Raw genomic sequence first — 15,395 nt, 5'->3', positions numbered from 1 at the left:
CACGGGTTTTCAGTGAATTATTCGGTGTTTGTTTGAGTAATATAACAAGAAATCAGCTGGATGTTTTTATTTATGTGTCAAGTTAAACACGTTGGTTATTAACATGAATACTAGATCAGTTTTATATGACGCTATGTTTATAGGTTATGTGTGTTGTTGTAAAGCTACTGTGAGGTTTTGTAACAGTGATACTGGAGAGTTGTGTAACAGCTGATCTACAGACACACAGCAGATCGCATCGTTTACAGTAAGTTTAATTTATATTGACATTATATAACTATAGACATATCATGAAAAAAATGTAATGTAATCTCGTTAACCTTTGTACTGGTGATAATAATTACACGACACTTAACACAACATTCAAATAGATTAACAACAACATTGATTTTGTAACGTCGTCTATATACGATGTATATACGTCTATTGATTTAATGTCTGTCTTTATATTCACAAATGTAATGCTGTAAATTAACGTCTGACATGTTGATAAGATATTTTGCATATGAAGATATATAACAACAAGAGAGTTATATGCATTTACATAAGTTATATGACATAATCCAAACAAAAGCAATAACATAAAAATAGCCAGAGAAAACAAAAAATAACCCCCACCAATATAAATGTGGTGCAGTTTAATTGTCTATTTCAAATTTGAAGACATTGTTATAAGGTTGCATTACACTATTGCTTAAATTTGTTAATAAAATGGAAAACAATTGCCACCTGATCACTTCATTTTATGTATATGAAACTTCCCCATTAAAACCATTATTGAAATAACATTTGGTTAATACTTTTCTATTCCACAATCATTAACATATATCATTATATTCAACCCATCCAGTTTAACAACCGTATTAAGTTTTTTGTATAAATGCAATGTTATTACGTTATTACAGAATACACATGCATAGTAGTCAATATTTAATTTAAATGAACAGTATCTAGGATTGTGGCCAAAACTGGTATTGCAATCACAAAACTTGTGGCTAAAACAACTGGTACTGCAATCACACAACTGGGGCCCATGAAGCCGGTTTAGTTGTTCAGCCAGGTAAGTTTAGGATTAGTTTGTGCAAATTCTGGGTTTTGGTTACCATGAAAATAGCTTTTACCAATAAGGCCTGTTCACTTTGGCTTGGTTTTATCAAAGTGAAACTAATCCTTTAACCCCAAGTTTTATGGGACAGGCCCCTGGTGGCCAATACACAACATGACAACATAAACATCAGTTGAGGGCTGCAACTCCACTTTTTAAATGACAATATCCTGGCCAGACCACTGTTGTCAGTGATATAAGTATTTAAAATGAAAATGATTTCTCAATGTCTAGTGACATATCAGGGCCATTTTATGATTAATTGATATACATTTCTTACATACTGTTCCTTTAAACCTCTCTAATACATGTTTTGCTGGATAAATTCTGTGCATTATTTTAAATAAAACTTCCTCTACTTTATTATTAACAAAAATATCAACTGTTCTCCAAGCCTGTGGTCAATTTAAATCTTTAAATATTGATGACAAAAAAATCTAGCTGGGGATATGTAACATCATGTATTAAGTTCCTGATAAAATAATTTGAAATGTTGTACTTAGATATTACTATTTCGTAAACAGAATATTTGTTATATATTTTATATAAGTTAGGGTTTTCACATCATTTTTTTAGAAGAAGAAATAGTACTTTCCTAGGTACATACATGTTTACAAGGTAAACTATTTATTTTCCGCTGATATGCGTGCACAGATGTGTCAAGCGCGTGGTACAGTTGTGAACGCGCTGTGGGGAATGTGTGCGGGAGACGCGATGTCGATGCCTGTTCACTGGTACTACAACACGAGCGACATCACGCGAGACTTCAACGGTTGGATTAGCGGTCTGCACGCGCCGCGGGAGCGTCACCCGTCCAGCATCCTCACGCTCTCCAATGCAGGTAACTCACACTGCGCATGACACAACAGATGGATCTGATCAATGGTCAGAGATGAATAAATCATTGATTGATTGATTGATTGATTGTATTTCATAAAGCTGGTAGTGGACGCACAGCCGGTTCATCTGGTAGCAGAGCTCCAGTGGTGGGCAACATCATACTGCACAATAAATTTAAGTTCTGGATGGATCAAAGTGGATCAGTTCATTATCATCAAGGTAAAGACCTGCTGCTGCTGGACCATCACGTGTCCACACCTGAGCCTGGGCTGATCCAAATCTCTTTTGAATGCTGTAGGTCTCCAGGCCGGTGAGAACACATTGAACACACTCTGTGCTCTGAGAGCGATCCGGGTTCTGATCAGAGGTCAGTTCAGAAGTGTGGCGGACGCAGACGCTCGGGCCGCCGTTCTGTCCGACTACGTGAAGTTCATGACGAGTTCCGGCTCACACGATGACACGTATGCAGAATCTTTCCATAGATCTTTCTTCTCTGATTGGCAGGAACTCAGACCCACATCACCAAGAGAGGTAAATGCATCACTCGATGGGCTTCCTTATTCTTTTAGCTCGTCAATCCTAATTTCAGCAGACCAAACGTTAACTTGCATTTGTGACTTCTGTCATCAGGTTCTGGAGTTTGCGGAGCAGCGGTCCAAACGCATGTTAAACGCATCATTTCCTGACAGTCAGTTAAATGCTATTGGTTGTCTCCCCATGGCTATTCCATTTATTCTTCTGTCAGCCAATGAGGAGGAAGCAGTGAGTGTCCACCAGTATCATCTAACATTTGAGACTCAATACGAACCATTGGTGACCCAATAACCACAATCTGATGATAGTAAAGTCTGTGTGTTAACTCACTGTTGTATTAATGTGAATGTGTTGAGGTCTCAGCTGCAGTGAAGTTTGTGAATCTCACTCATCCTCATCCAAATCTGAAGAAGTTTGTGTCCCTGTATGCCCGCGTGCTGTACGCCACACTGAACGGTGCGTGTCTGAAGCGTCAGGCTGAGATGGCATTGAAATCACCGGAGCTGGACGCATGGCACACGTGTCAATGCTTCATACAGAGAGCAGACAGGTCTATATAACACTTCTGATAAAACACTGACAACAGCCGAGTGAATTTACTTAAGATATTAAAACATTTCAAGAAAAATGGCCCTATTTTAGAACCACACACACACACACACACACACACACATCTTTTTCTTGTTGTTATACAGTAATGAAAATGAATGAACTGCACAATCATGAAAGGATATATCATTGAGTTATCATTAATTATAATGTGATTAACAGTTTGATTAATGTTGACAATATTGTTGATCTGCGGATAAAAAGTGCTTTATTGTAAAATCTCCTAATGTAAACAGACTAGGGCTGCTCAATTATGGGCAAAATCATAATCATGATCATTTAACTCAATGCATTTATTTATGGCACAATAATTGCTTTACCTTGATTATCTTGTTTTTGTAAATGTTTGAATAAAAAAAAAATTAATTGCTCAGCCCTAAAACAGACTTTCTGTGCAAATATTTTGGTGTAAAACATGAAGATTTGTTCTGACAGGTTTTGTGAGATTTATATTTAGCAGATGCTTTTATACAACAAAGAAAACACTGAATTGAATCTTAGGGAGGCAATACAAAGTTTCAACACATTTCAGAGACAATAAATGTTAGTATAGTGCTATAGTAAATGTACTGTACATGTTGATTTATCTGATTTTCTCTGTTCTGCAGGTATCCCAGCTCATCAGAGGAACGTCTCAAGGTTCATCAGAGCGCTGTGGCGTCCCTCGGTCTTGCCTGCTATATGCAAGGTGAGAAAACTCCAAATAAGCCAATGCAAACCTAGAAATAATCTGCAGTGTGATATAAATGTGTCTTCACCATTCATGTCCTTCATTTCTAACCGTGTGTTTTGTGTTGTTTCCCATTCAGGAGCTCTGAGTAGTTTGTTTTACCTGGCGTACTCCTTTCATAATGATGTGACAGAGGGGATTCTGACCAACACCAATTGTGGAGGTGAGTTTCTAAATGACTCGGTGCGTGTTTGCACGTGTCACATTGGTTATGAAAGTGTCGACTCATACGGATACATGTCACGACTTCTGTGGACCACAGCAGATGTTCAGATCGGCATCTCTTCTTTGCATAACAAGCAGATAGTGTGTGACGGGTCAGTCAGACTCGCTGCTTTTATTTCTCTAAGAAAGTTGATTTTGTGCCGACAGGTGAGAACTGTAACAGAGGAGCCGCATTAGGAGCTCTGCTGGGAGCCAGGACGGCGTTTGTCGGCTCATCCGTTCCTCAGAAGTGGAAAGACGGGCTGAGAAATGCACACGAGCAAATCTCTGAAATCCTGGATGATCTGTAATGAAGATGCTTCACAGCATTGTGTTTTTCTCTCAAACGTCCTCCTCTGACTGCTTGACTGTTTAGTTTTTGCTCTTTACTCTTGATGTAAATGTCTTTATAAACCCCCACAGGAAACATTGCCCACAGATGTGGTTTCCACCCTTCAGTGTGGCGACACAGAGCGTATATACCTGCTGCTTCTCTAAGTTTTCAATATTATATCATGACCTACTTGCATATTCATGCATTAAGTAGAAACAAGATTGAGTTATTGATAAAAATGAAGCCTTTGTGTTATTAAAGTGTGGTTTTGTCCTGAAATAGATTTCAAAGCGGTTCGACAAATGTTTTTCCGAGTCTGAATGCTGTCAGAAGACGCTGAGACAGGCGTGTGAACGTTTTACATTTAATCTATGCAAAATAAATCAGGCTTGACAACTTGTTATATGAATAAAGTTTGAAAACAAAAAACTAAGTTTGCATTGTGTCATCACTCTAATAATTCTTAATTATGATTTAGGGACCTGTTTCCCAGACAGAGTTTAGATTAATCCAGGACTAGGCCTTAGTTATATAAGGACATTTAAGTAGTTTTTACAAGCATACTTTAAAAAAACAAAAACTATGGCACTGATATATGTTAAGATACACAAGGTGTTTTAAATGAAGGCAGCTCAAACATGCATTTTAGTCTGGGACTAGACTTAAGCCCTGTTAGTGAAACACTGATGTGAGCTTTATACTGCAGAAATGATTGCTAACTTAAAGGATGTTGTGTTTATGAAGACTGAATCTTTATTAGTGCAGGTAGTGCTAACAGGTTTATTAGTACTTGAGTTGTAATAATAGTTGAGATGTGACAGTTAAACTGTTCTTCACGTCATGTGTCTGTATTTCTTTATCTTAACAATCTTTTCCATTTGTTTGAGTTGAATCTGACGCTGTGTGTATTTGTGTGACGAGAATTGAATGAGCTGAATTCAGTTGTGCAGTGTAGATTAGCGTTTCATTTAACCACACGTCTCTTTTAGCTCATAGATGTGTGACACTTCAAACAGTCCTTCATTCGGTAGCGTGTGAAAGCTGCTCGCAGACCTCTGAAGGAAACACGAGCACTTGTCAGGCAGTAAAATAAAACGACAGAAAAGTTATAAAGCCTTAAATAAAACATGAAACGAGAGAGATTACAGTAAGAGATCTGCAATGCAATCATGTTCAGTTGTAGTTGAGATGCATTTTCTATTTTGATGGCCAGCAAAGACTTCTGAAGGTAGAAGACCACCAATCATCTGACTGCGGTGGTGTAATGAGTTTAAAGACTGTCTCCACCTGCTGTTGATTTCATGTAAAGATCAGCCGTGTTGTGAAATCAACAGAGCGTCAGGATGAGTTGACATGTGAGGAACACGCTGGACTTTAATCCTGAAACAAAAACATCATGGAGTCAAACCTGAACAGACCGAAGCTCTCGCACATGATTGTGATTCTTCTCACTATCCCAGCGTCCTTTGCTCTTCCAAACGGTGAGAAGTAAACCTCTAAACAAGAGATGTGAATTACTGGATGTGTTGGGTGTCAGACTCACTGTGTGTCTGATTCATCATCTTCAGTGTTCCTACAGCAGTCTGATGCCAATCGTCTCTTAACACATCGTTTCCGGCGTGCAAACTCATTCCTGGAGGAGCTGAAGCTGGGAGATCTGGAGAGAGAGTGTCTAGAGGAGATCTGCTCCTATGAGGAGGCCAGAGAGATCTTTAGTGTCCCTGAACAACTGGTGAGATGAAAAGAGACCTCTGTGTTTTTATTTCTAAATTCAGATGAGATCAGAGTTTCTGTTAGATTAGATTTCGAATACTACGGAAGGTCAAATTGGGGGAAGAAAAAAAATGTTGGCACTCTTTCTGTACAGTGACACTCTGTGACAATAAAAACTTTGATAAAAATAAATACTGTACGTATGTACAGTCGAAACTTCATCCTCCCAATGATTAAACTAAATCTATATCATGCTGTGTTTCAGGAGGACTTCTGGAAGAGATATACCGGTAAACTGACTTCTATAAGATTTACATACAATGATACATGAAAGAAATGATTGAGAAGATGAACTGAGGAGGGACTGAAGAATACACACAATAGCAACAATACACAACACATCTCACAACCAGACTCAGACACAACACCCTAACAGAAAGATTTCTAGCATCACTCAGATTTTCTTGTAACTATAGATGTTGTGTTGTTTGTCTCATCAGAAGTGGATTGGTGTGAGTCAGGACCTTGTCAGAACAATGGCACGTGTGTTCCTCAGGTGAACACGTATATCTGTATATGTCCAGTTAAGTTTGAGGGGAGGAACTGTGACAAAGGTAACGCACAAATACAACCCGAGTTAAGCGGCGTTACAGTAAACCTTCACAAACATTGATTCTGTCCTCCCACAGAAAAGTCTGCACCCAATTCCTATAGCTGTTTGTACAAGAACGGCGGCTGTGATCATTTCTGTACTCAGATCAGTGAATCGACGCGTCAGTGTGACTGTGCACCCGCTTACAGACTGCACACGGACAACAGCACCTGTGTGCCTGAAGGTCCGTCTAAAAAAATGAAATTACACCAACACCGTCATCACCGGATAGTTTGCCTTCTTTGTAACAGAAGGTTGCGTGAAATGCATCGTTTTATACTGTAGCCTATACATGATGTTAAATGCATCCATGCAATTACAAAATGATGTGCATACTGTAAGAAAAGTAGTAGACACAAACAGCAACAGTGTTATTCTCAAGATGGGTCTCACTAATATTTCTCTTTGACATGATGTGTGTGACCTATGTAAATAGATTCGGTTTTCTTCTGTATTTCTCTCTCTCAGATAGTTTTGCGTGTGGCAGATTGATGCACGTGACTATAGGTCCGAGGATAGTAAAGGGAGATGTGTGTCCTAAAGGACAGTGTCCATGGCAGGTGGGGATTTGTGATAAATGAAGATCTTTCTGAAGACAGGAGTTTGTTTCTCAGACTCTTTCTTTCTTTCTTTCCCAGGCTTTACTAGAGTACAAAGGAGAATATATATGTGGTGGTGTTATTCTTGATTCTCAGTGGATTATCACAGCAGCTCACTGTGTTTGGAGAAGAGATCGGACTCTTCTACAAGTGACAGTCGGTAAGAACTGAAACAGGTTCATTTGTAGCCATGACCGAAGGGTTTCTTTATCCAAAAATCTAAATTATTGAATTGTACATCAGTTATACAGGTTTAGTGTGAGGCGATGACAGAAGATAAACTTTTATTTCTTAAAGGCTTGGTATTGATTTAGTTTTAGGACTTTTGCACACACAGCTCCCACTGCTACCACTTTAAGTTGACTTAGTTCAACTATATTTTAAAAGTTATAACAACTCATTACTTGTCAAGAGAAATATAATGAGTTAAGTTAAAATGACTTATGAATGTAGTTTTTACAGTCTGTCGGTGGTTTTCCTCCCACACTTTCAGGTCTCAGATAAAGGTTCAAGTGAACTCTATCTCTCTTCATAATCTCTCTTTCAGTCTAATTTTGGCTTTTCTCGTAGGTGAACACATCCGTTTGAAAGACGAAGGAACGGAGCAGAAAAGGAAAGTGTCTAAAATGTTGATTCACCCGCTGTACAATAACTCCATCCCCGATTCTGACATCGCTCTTCTGCTTCTGCAAAGTCCCATCACGCTCGGCCCTTTTGCTCTTCCTGTATGTCTTCCACCTGCTAACGGCACATTCGCTCACACTTTAGGGTCCATTCTTATGTCCACCGTCAGTGGGTGGGGTCACCTGTCTCAGTCTGGACCTCCATCTGTAGTTCTTCAAAAGTTAGAGGTGCCGAGGGTCTCTTTAGAAGAATGTAGGAGGCAGACGGGTCTGAAGATCACCAGGAATATGTTGTGTGCCGGCTATAAAGAAGGAGGACGTGACTCCTGTCAGGGCGACAGCGGAGGACCTCTGGTTACCCGTTATAATAACACCTGGTTTCTGACTGGTATCGTGAGTTGGGGTAAAGGTTGCGCGCGCTCTGGTGCCTATGGTATCTACACAAGGGTGTCTGTCTTTGTGGATTGGATCATGAAGAGCGTGGCCGCTGCATAGAGATTTATATGGGGAACGAACGTCTTATTCAGCATTCAAATATTTACTCATGTCGTGTTGTCAAGGTTTTGAGTCCAGTATCAGTAACAGTATTAGAAGATTACCTTTCAAAATATGTACAAATCTTGTAATCATTGAAAATCTTGTAATGTGTTAAATAATGGTGTATCAAATGTAGCCAATCAGCTTTCTCAATAAAAAACATGAAACTTATACCTGTAATGTTTAAGAACATGGGCTTGATATATATTTTGCGTGGACTACTTTGAAGTGGACTCGTATGCAACAACAAACAACGCCTGCAACACTGTAACAGTTACATAGGAGCACATTAAAAAACTACCATAGCAACTGCACAGCAACACCCCGGCAACCACTAAAAACACAGCTGACTTTTCTACAGAAATTGCACAAATGTACACTTAAATGATAGCTTCACCTTCAAAGACACGTGGACTGTACGTGACTCTATGTAGAATGTAATTAAAGATAACAGTACGAGATGATTATTGCATTGCGTGTCATTTCTTTAACAAATCAAATAAATGTTTGGCATCTGTGGTTGAGTATGGGAGGGTCTTTAGTCCCTTTAGGGGTGGAGAGTATGTAAGACTTTCGACCTTTGAACCTGCAGCACAGGACAGCACAGAGACGTCCAGGTTACACGAGACACTGGTCAACATGTGTCTTCTGTCTGTGTTATATCTGTTCCTGAGTCTCTACTGCTGTCATGCAGCTGCAGGTAACACCAAAATAACCAAAATCCACACAATACAAAAACGCATGCAGCAGAGGAGAATCAAGTCTGACGCTCTGTTTGCAGTATTTGTGGGGAGAGACGAAGCTCACGGAGTCTTGAGTCGCATCAAACGGGCAAACTCGGGCTGGTTTGAGGAGCTGAAGACGGGTAATCTGGAGAGGGAGTGTCTGGAGGAGAAATGCTCCTTTGAGGAGGCGCGGGAGGTTTTTGAACACGAGGAGGCTACAGTCAGTATTATACATGATAAAGACACGTTTTCACGTGCTCAGTTATATATCGGTTATACTCCGTACATGATGTCTCTCTTTATTTGTTCAAGCCTGAAAGATTTTAGTTGTATATTCTGTTACACTCCAAGAAACCACTTATTCTCTTTGTCTCTACACAGAACGAGTTCTGGAAAAACTACAATGGTAAGATTTTGATATTTTTTGGACAAGAAAGTGAAATCTACTATAGTAAAGAAGAAAGTTGATGTTTGTCTCTTTTTAAGTTCAAGATCACTGTAAATCAAACCCATGTGTAAACAACGGCCTCTGCACGAGCCAGAACGCAGATTTCTACACGTGTTTGTGTACGCCGGGTTTCAGTGGTCGTAACTGTGAACAGGGTAAAAACTTTACATCAGTACCCATACTTTACACAGATAGTTTACTATTAAAAAAGTTTCAAACTAAACAAAGTCAGCTGGAATAAGACCATTATTTGAGATGGGTTAACTACACTAGGTTGGGACCAAACATTAATTTGATAATCTTCTATTATTAAAAACTGTAAAAAAAAATCTTTATTCTCACAATAATTTTAGTAACAGGATTAAATCACTTGGGGTTGTGTATCCATCGCTGTATTTTGACACTGTTGATGGAAACTGCCTGTACTGTACGGTATGTGTTATCTGACCCCTGTTGTGAAAGCTGTTTTGACTTTCAGATTGACATAACAGTCAACTTTTAAAGTTATAAAGCAAACACATTTTTGGAATCAGGCCCAGGAGGAACATTGATCACAGAATGAATTCTGTTCCTTCAGAAATGAAAGCCGTTCCTGATTCTTGTCTACATGATAACGGCCACTGCGAGCACTTCTGTATGGACGGAGACGATCAGAGAAACTGTTCTTGTGCTGAAGGATATTACTTAGGATCAAACGAACAGAGCTGTCTGACACACGGTGAGGATATCACATCGTCTCTTCATCAGACACTAGATGAAGAAGACATGCATTTGGTGCATTACACCCTAAAATATTTGTTTTAACTCATTGTTGGTTCAAATATAAACAGTTAATTTAATCCAACAGCTGGGTTTGTCTCTTTCCAACCGCTGGGTTAAAAATAACCCTGTTATTGTCAGATACTCAATATCTCGTTTCTCGGTTAAAACGATGCATAAAATGTTTTACAGAAGCGTTTCCGTGTGGAAAGGTTCCACTCCTTCAGGGTAGTGGCAGTGCAAAAAACCTTCAGGACGACACAAGATCTCGTATCGTCGGTGGAACTGAATGTCCAAAAGGTCACTGTCCGTGGCAGGTACCATCCATCAACCAATCAGAATATACGGATCTGTACGGTTCATTCGTGTATGTACAGTCAGTGTGTGTGTTTGTGTTAATGAACAGGTGTTACTGAAGTACGGAGAGAAGGGTTTCTGTGGTGGTGTGATCTTTAAACCCACCTGGATTCTCACAGCTGCTCACTGCCTGGATAAACTCAAAGTCAAGTTTCTCAAGATAGTCGCAGGTACGTTCACTCCTTTGGTATCTGAATGTGTATAAAATAGGTGGATGGAATCATAGCTGGTGTTTCTATGGCTTTCTCTGTTGTAATTACACCATATGTCTCATGAAACTTTATTGTCTCTGGTACCTCAGGAGAGCATGACATCGAGGTTGAGGAGGGCACCGAACAGGTCATTCAGGTAGAGAAGATCATCATGCACCCCAAATACGTTTCAGAGACTGCTGACAGTGATATTGCATTACTGCGTCTGCACAAGCCCATCACCTACAGCACATACGCCGTCCCGATTTGTCTGCCTCTGCGAGACATGGCCGAGCGTGAGCTGTGGGCAGTTAACATGCACGTGGTCAGCGGTTGGGGGAAACGCAGCGAGGGCGGACCTACCTCACGAGTACTGCGTCGTCTTAAGGTTCCTCGTATTCGCACACAGGAGTGTATCGAGAAAAGCAACGTGTCGCTCACCAATAACATGTTCTGTGCCGGTTACATCGAGGGTAAGCAGGACTCATGTAAAGGGGACAGTGGAGGTCCGCTGGTGACCCAATACAGAAACACTACCTTTCTGTTGGGCATTGTGAGTTGGGGTAAAGGATGTGCCCGCCCCGGCTCTTATGGTATTTATACACGTATCTCCAACTACCTTCAATGGATCCATGAACATACTGAGATCGAGCTTCAAAAGCAAAACAAACAAATAAAGTAAAAGAATGTCTCTACATGTAATCTTCACATTTTCCTATTTATATTTTATGTGATTTTTTTCTGACATTTTCATCTACTTCCTGGTCTAGTCTTCTACAGGTATTTCTGAAAATATTAAATATGTTTGGCCTTTAAGTTTAATTGTGTATGAATGCTTGTACATGTTGTCTCTTTAATGCAGATGGCAGATGACTTACATCAATGGAAATAATAAAATAATCTATAAACCTGTGCCTTTATCATCTTTGATGGTTGCGTGTGCACATAAGTATTTTAGTACTCTTAAAGTGTAATTTATAGTCATGCGTAGGTTCTATGCTGTAGCTATGCTGCAGGTTATGCGTAGGCTGTGCGTAGCCTAATAAAATCTGTATTGCATTTCTTAATAGGCATTTTCGCTTCCGATGATAAGAACAAAGATGGTCCAAGTTGAGGAGTGAAACAAAAAATGCAACAAAAGTCGCTATATATTGCCTACTAGCGGTCAACATAATTGTAATTGCACGTTGACGGGGATGATGACGCAGAAGTATATACAAAAACCAACATGTAGGCTACGGCGTCGAGGACCTACGCACAACTATAATGAGTCCTTTACATTTCAACTTAACAAGATTAAGTACAATCTCAGAAAACCATCAAGAACACACACCAACTCAGAATAATACAACTAATATAGATTCATAAAGAAAATGAAAACCTAAATAAAGGAAACCTATAATACCATAAATACATTTTTATTTGCATTCCCTACAGAAAAATCCAGCTAAGTTCAGCATAAGCTGATGAGCTGGTTTTAGCTGGTATTGCTAGTGTAGCAAGCTGGTCTAGAATGTGTTTTGGTCACTTTTTAAGCTAGTCTAGCTGGACTTAGCTGGTCAAGATGGAAGACCAACTGACCCACCAGCTTGGCCAGGCTTGGAGGACCAGCTTGACCAGCTACTGCCACCTTAAACCAGCTAAAACCAGCTAACAGCTTATGCTTGTCTTTTCAGTAGGGTTGTGACATTATTTTCATGACAATTAATCATATTTTCTGATGTTCTGATATTTTCGTTTAATATATTGTTCTCTGACGTACTATAAGCATAGATGACCAAATATTACCATGTTGTTTAAATATTTTAAATGTAAACCACCATGACAGCTTTATGGTGTCTATCTGCCTTTGCTACTATTGGGTAAGTGGTTTCTAGGTTGTGCTACTGTTGTAGGTCATTTATAAGGAATATGATGTCATAACGCAAAACTTATAAATCGTCAAAAAACTAAGCTTTATTTCTTTTGTGTAGAATCTGATGTTAATTTTTAGTGAATTTCTTTGAAAAGGCAACACGTCACGAGCCCTTTGATCGCTTCACATCACGATCAATAAGTGCCTCTAGTCTTCATGTTTGAGTGGAGAACCAGGTGAAAACTCGAGTGGATTAACATGAAAACTTTAACTTTAGCTCTTCTGCTGTGTTGTGTTTTTATAGTCCGCGAGTCCCGCGGCGGTAAGAGTTAAAAGCGCGCGAGTTGTTCACTTATCTTGTGCACATCATTAAATGAATTTCAGTGTCAACTGTTGATTTTTACCTTTGTTGCCTATCGTTGTTTTCAGTGTTTCTGGCTAAACATGACGCCAGCTCGCTCCTGCAGCGCATCAGGCGCGCGAACTCCGGCTTCTTTGAGGAGATGAAGGGCGGGAATCTTGAGCGCGAGTGCATTGAAGAAGTCTGTAACTATGAGGAAGCGCGCGAGGTGTTCGAGGACGAAACGAGGACGGTACGACGAGTAAAAGACAACCAAAACAACAACAATATTTTTATTATTATTCTGTTTCTGATTGTATTCTCTTTTTTGTTGCAGAAGCAGTTTTGGTTGAGTTATTCTGGTATGCCAAAAATTACCACAGTAAACATAGATTCTACTAAAACAACAGTTATTGTTACCATAGTAAAACTATAGTACATTTATAATATGAGGTCTCCTTCAAACAGTGTCAGTCGCTCCAAAATGTTTGTCGTCTTGTTTACCTGTGAATTGATCTTTTTGAATGATTTTATGTAATAAGCAAAGGAGCCATGCTTGACCAATCCATGCAAGAACAACGGCACATGCATCTATCTGGACAACTCGTATTACTGTCTGTGTATGGAGGGCTTTGAGGGCAAATACTGTGAGAAGGGTATGTGATGGTGATGATGATGATGAGCACTGTTGTGTTGTTTACACCTCATATTACTGTGATGATTTCACCGGTAGGGTTTGAGGAGACACTAAAGTGTCAGTATGTTAATGGAGGTTGTGAGCAGTTCTGTGACGGTTCCGGTCCGAGGCGTACGTGCAGCTGTGCCGTAGGTTACGCTCTGGCAGCCGACGGGACGTCTTGTGTTGCTCAAGGTGTGACATTGCCACTACTGGTGACCTGCAAATCATTTAACTAGCTGCCTTGAAACATCTACTTAAATTTTAAAACGTTTAATTTTCTGCAGTGGAACAACCGTGTGGAAAGGTCCCACTTCAGAACAACACCATTTATTCTCATAAACAATTTGCAGGTGGATTTCACTGTCCACGCGGCCACTGTCCTTGGCAGGTACAGTATCAGTCCACGTTCTGTCCTCGTAGACGTACAGCATCACAGTGTCGTGTAAATGTGTGTGTGTGTGTTTTATGTCTCTACAGGTGTTGATTAATTATAATGGTGAGAATCTGTGTGGTGGTGCTCTACTGGAGGACCGTTGGGTCATAACAGCCGCTCATTGTGTTGATAAGAGAGATATGAAGCGTATGAAAGTTATTACAGGTATTTAACATGGGCTTGTGTGTCGTTACAACCGTAGATGCATGTGATTCAGTTTGTTTATCACCAGGTGATCACGACCTGGATGTGTCGGACGGCTCAGAAGAGGTGCATAATGTCACGCTAAAAGTTATCCATGAGAACTTCGACCCCATCTCACTGGACAACGATTTGGCCCTCCTGCAACTTAGTAAAAAACCCAAACTCTCTGCGTACGTTGTGCCCGTTTGTCTGCCGACGCCACAGCTGGCACAGAGCGAACTCACCGCTGTCCGTTTTCACACAGTCAGCGGATGGGGTAAACGCACTTTAGGAGGCAACACCCATCCGTCAAAAGGTCTCAAAGCCCCATCCAGTCCTATCCTGCAGAGGCTGGCCGTCCCTGTGTTGTCTCCAAGCGAGTGTGCGCTAAAGAGTGGCCTGAACATCACTGCAAACATCTTCTGTGCTGGTTATACTGAAGGCAGTCATGAATCCTGCAGAGGAAACGATGGCAGTCCACTCGTCACACAGTACCACGGCACGGCTTTCCTGACAGGGATTGTGACGTGGGGTAAAGGCTGTAATCGGTTGGGGTATTACAGCATTTACACTAAAGTGTCAAACTTCTTGAAATGGATTGATGTGTCTATGAAAACCCCCATGGATCGGTTGAGTCATATCGTGCGTCGTCCAGCTGCGTCTGGAGCGCCTGTTGAACAGTCCATTCAGAAATAATTCAGTCTTCACCACATGTTTGTCTCATTACTGACAGTAAATAAACAGTTATGAAAGCAGTCTGGTTGTGTTAGTTTCATACATTTGCTCATAAATCATGAGAGAAATGTTTTTGTACTTTTTCTGTACAGTTTGTTTCTGGTATGAGACACAGATAAGATGTGAAAGTTGCTATCCTTCAGCAGTCATCATGAGTAAAAACAGATACAGGGGCCATAATACACAATCCTCCTGGTTTAAGATAAGCTA

The 15,395-nt window shown here is 40.2% G+C and overlaps 4 protein-coding genes across 4 annotated transcripts; all 4 read left to right on the top strand.

Annotated features, from left to right (window-relative positions):
* The first annotated feature begins 17 nt into the window (after positions 1-17).
* On the top strand, positions 18-4,739 carry LOC135735596 (uncharacterized). Its single transcript, XM_065254019.2, has 9 exons — positions 18-247; positions 1,760-1,946; positions 2,045-2,164; positions 2,244-2,476; positions 2,576-2,707; positions 2,836-3,029; positions 3,697-3,776; positions 3,898-3,981; positions 4,191-4,739. Exons 2-9 carry the CDS (start codon positions 1,760-1,762, stop codon positions 4,331-4,333), a joined length of 1,173 nt encoding a protein of 390 aa, XP_065110091.1. The 5' UTR covers positions 18-247; the 3' UTR covers positions 4,334-4,739.
* Positions 4,740-5,677: 938 nt separating this feature from the next.
* On the top strand, positions 5,678-8,944 carry f7l (coagulation factor VII, like). The gene is made up of 8 exons (XM_065254015.1): positions 5,678-5,837; positions 5,925-6,088; positions 6,335-6,359; positions 6,570-6,683; positions 6,759-6,905; positions 7,190-7,281; positions 7,360-7,480; positions 7,891-8,944. The coding sequence occupies exons 1-8, from the start codon at positions 5,753-5,755 to the stop codon at positions 8,436-8,438; spliced, it is 1,296 nt and encodes a 431-aa protein (XP_065110087.1). The 5' UTR covers positions 5,678-5,752; the 3' UTR covers positions 8,439-8,944.
* A 43-nt stretch (positions 8,945-8,987) lies between these two features.
* On the top strand, positions 8,988-11,872 carry f7 (coagulation factor VII). Its single transcript, XM_065254014.2, has 8 exons — positions 8,988-9,180; positions 9,262-9,425; positions 9,587-9,611; positions 9,692-9,808; positions 10,231-10,371; positions 10,605-10,729; positions 10,819-10,939; positions 11,071-11,872. Exons 1-8 carry the CDS (start codon positions 9,120-9,122, stop codon positions 11,640-11,642), a joined length of 1,326 nt encoding a protein of 441 aa, XP_065110086.1. The 5' UTR covers positions 8,988-9,119; the 3' UTR covers positions 11,643-11,872.
* Positions 11,873-12,627: 755 nt separating this feature from the next.
* Positions 12,628-15,206, top strand: f7i (coagulation factor VIIi). The gene is made up of 8 exons (XM_065254916.2): positions 12,628-13,137; positions 13,245-13,408; positions 13,493-13,517; positions 13,698-13,811; positions 13,889-14,026; positions 14,119-14,222; positions 14,312-14,432; positions 14,500-15,206. Exons 1-8 carry the CDS (start codon positions 13,074-13,076, stop codon positions 15,144-15,146), a joined length of 1,377 nt encoding a protein of 458 aa, XP_065110988.2. The 5' UTR covers positions 12,628-13,073; the 3' UTR covers positions 15,147-15,206.
* Positions 15,207-15,395: the final 189 nt, after the last annotated feature.

The sequence above is a fragment of the Paramisgurnus dabryanus genome, chromosome 4, assembly GCF_030506205.2.
Source record: "Paramisgurnus dabryanus chromosome 4, PD_genome_1.1, whole genome shotgun sequence".
NCBI classification, from domain to species: domain Eukaryota; kingdom Metazoa; phylum Chordata; class Actinopteri; order Cypriniformes; family Cobitidae; genus Paramisgurnus; species Paramisgurnus dabryanus.
The sequence above is the reverse complement of the archived record's forward strand: the minus strand, read 5'-3'. Positions and strand labels throughout refer to the sequence as shown.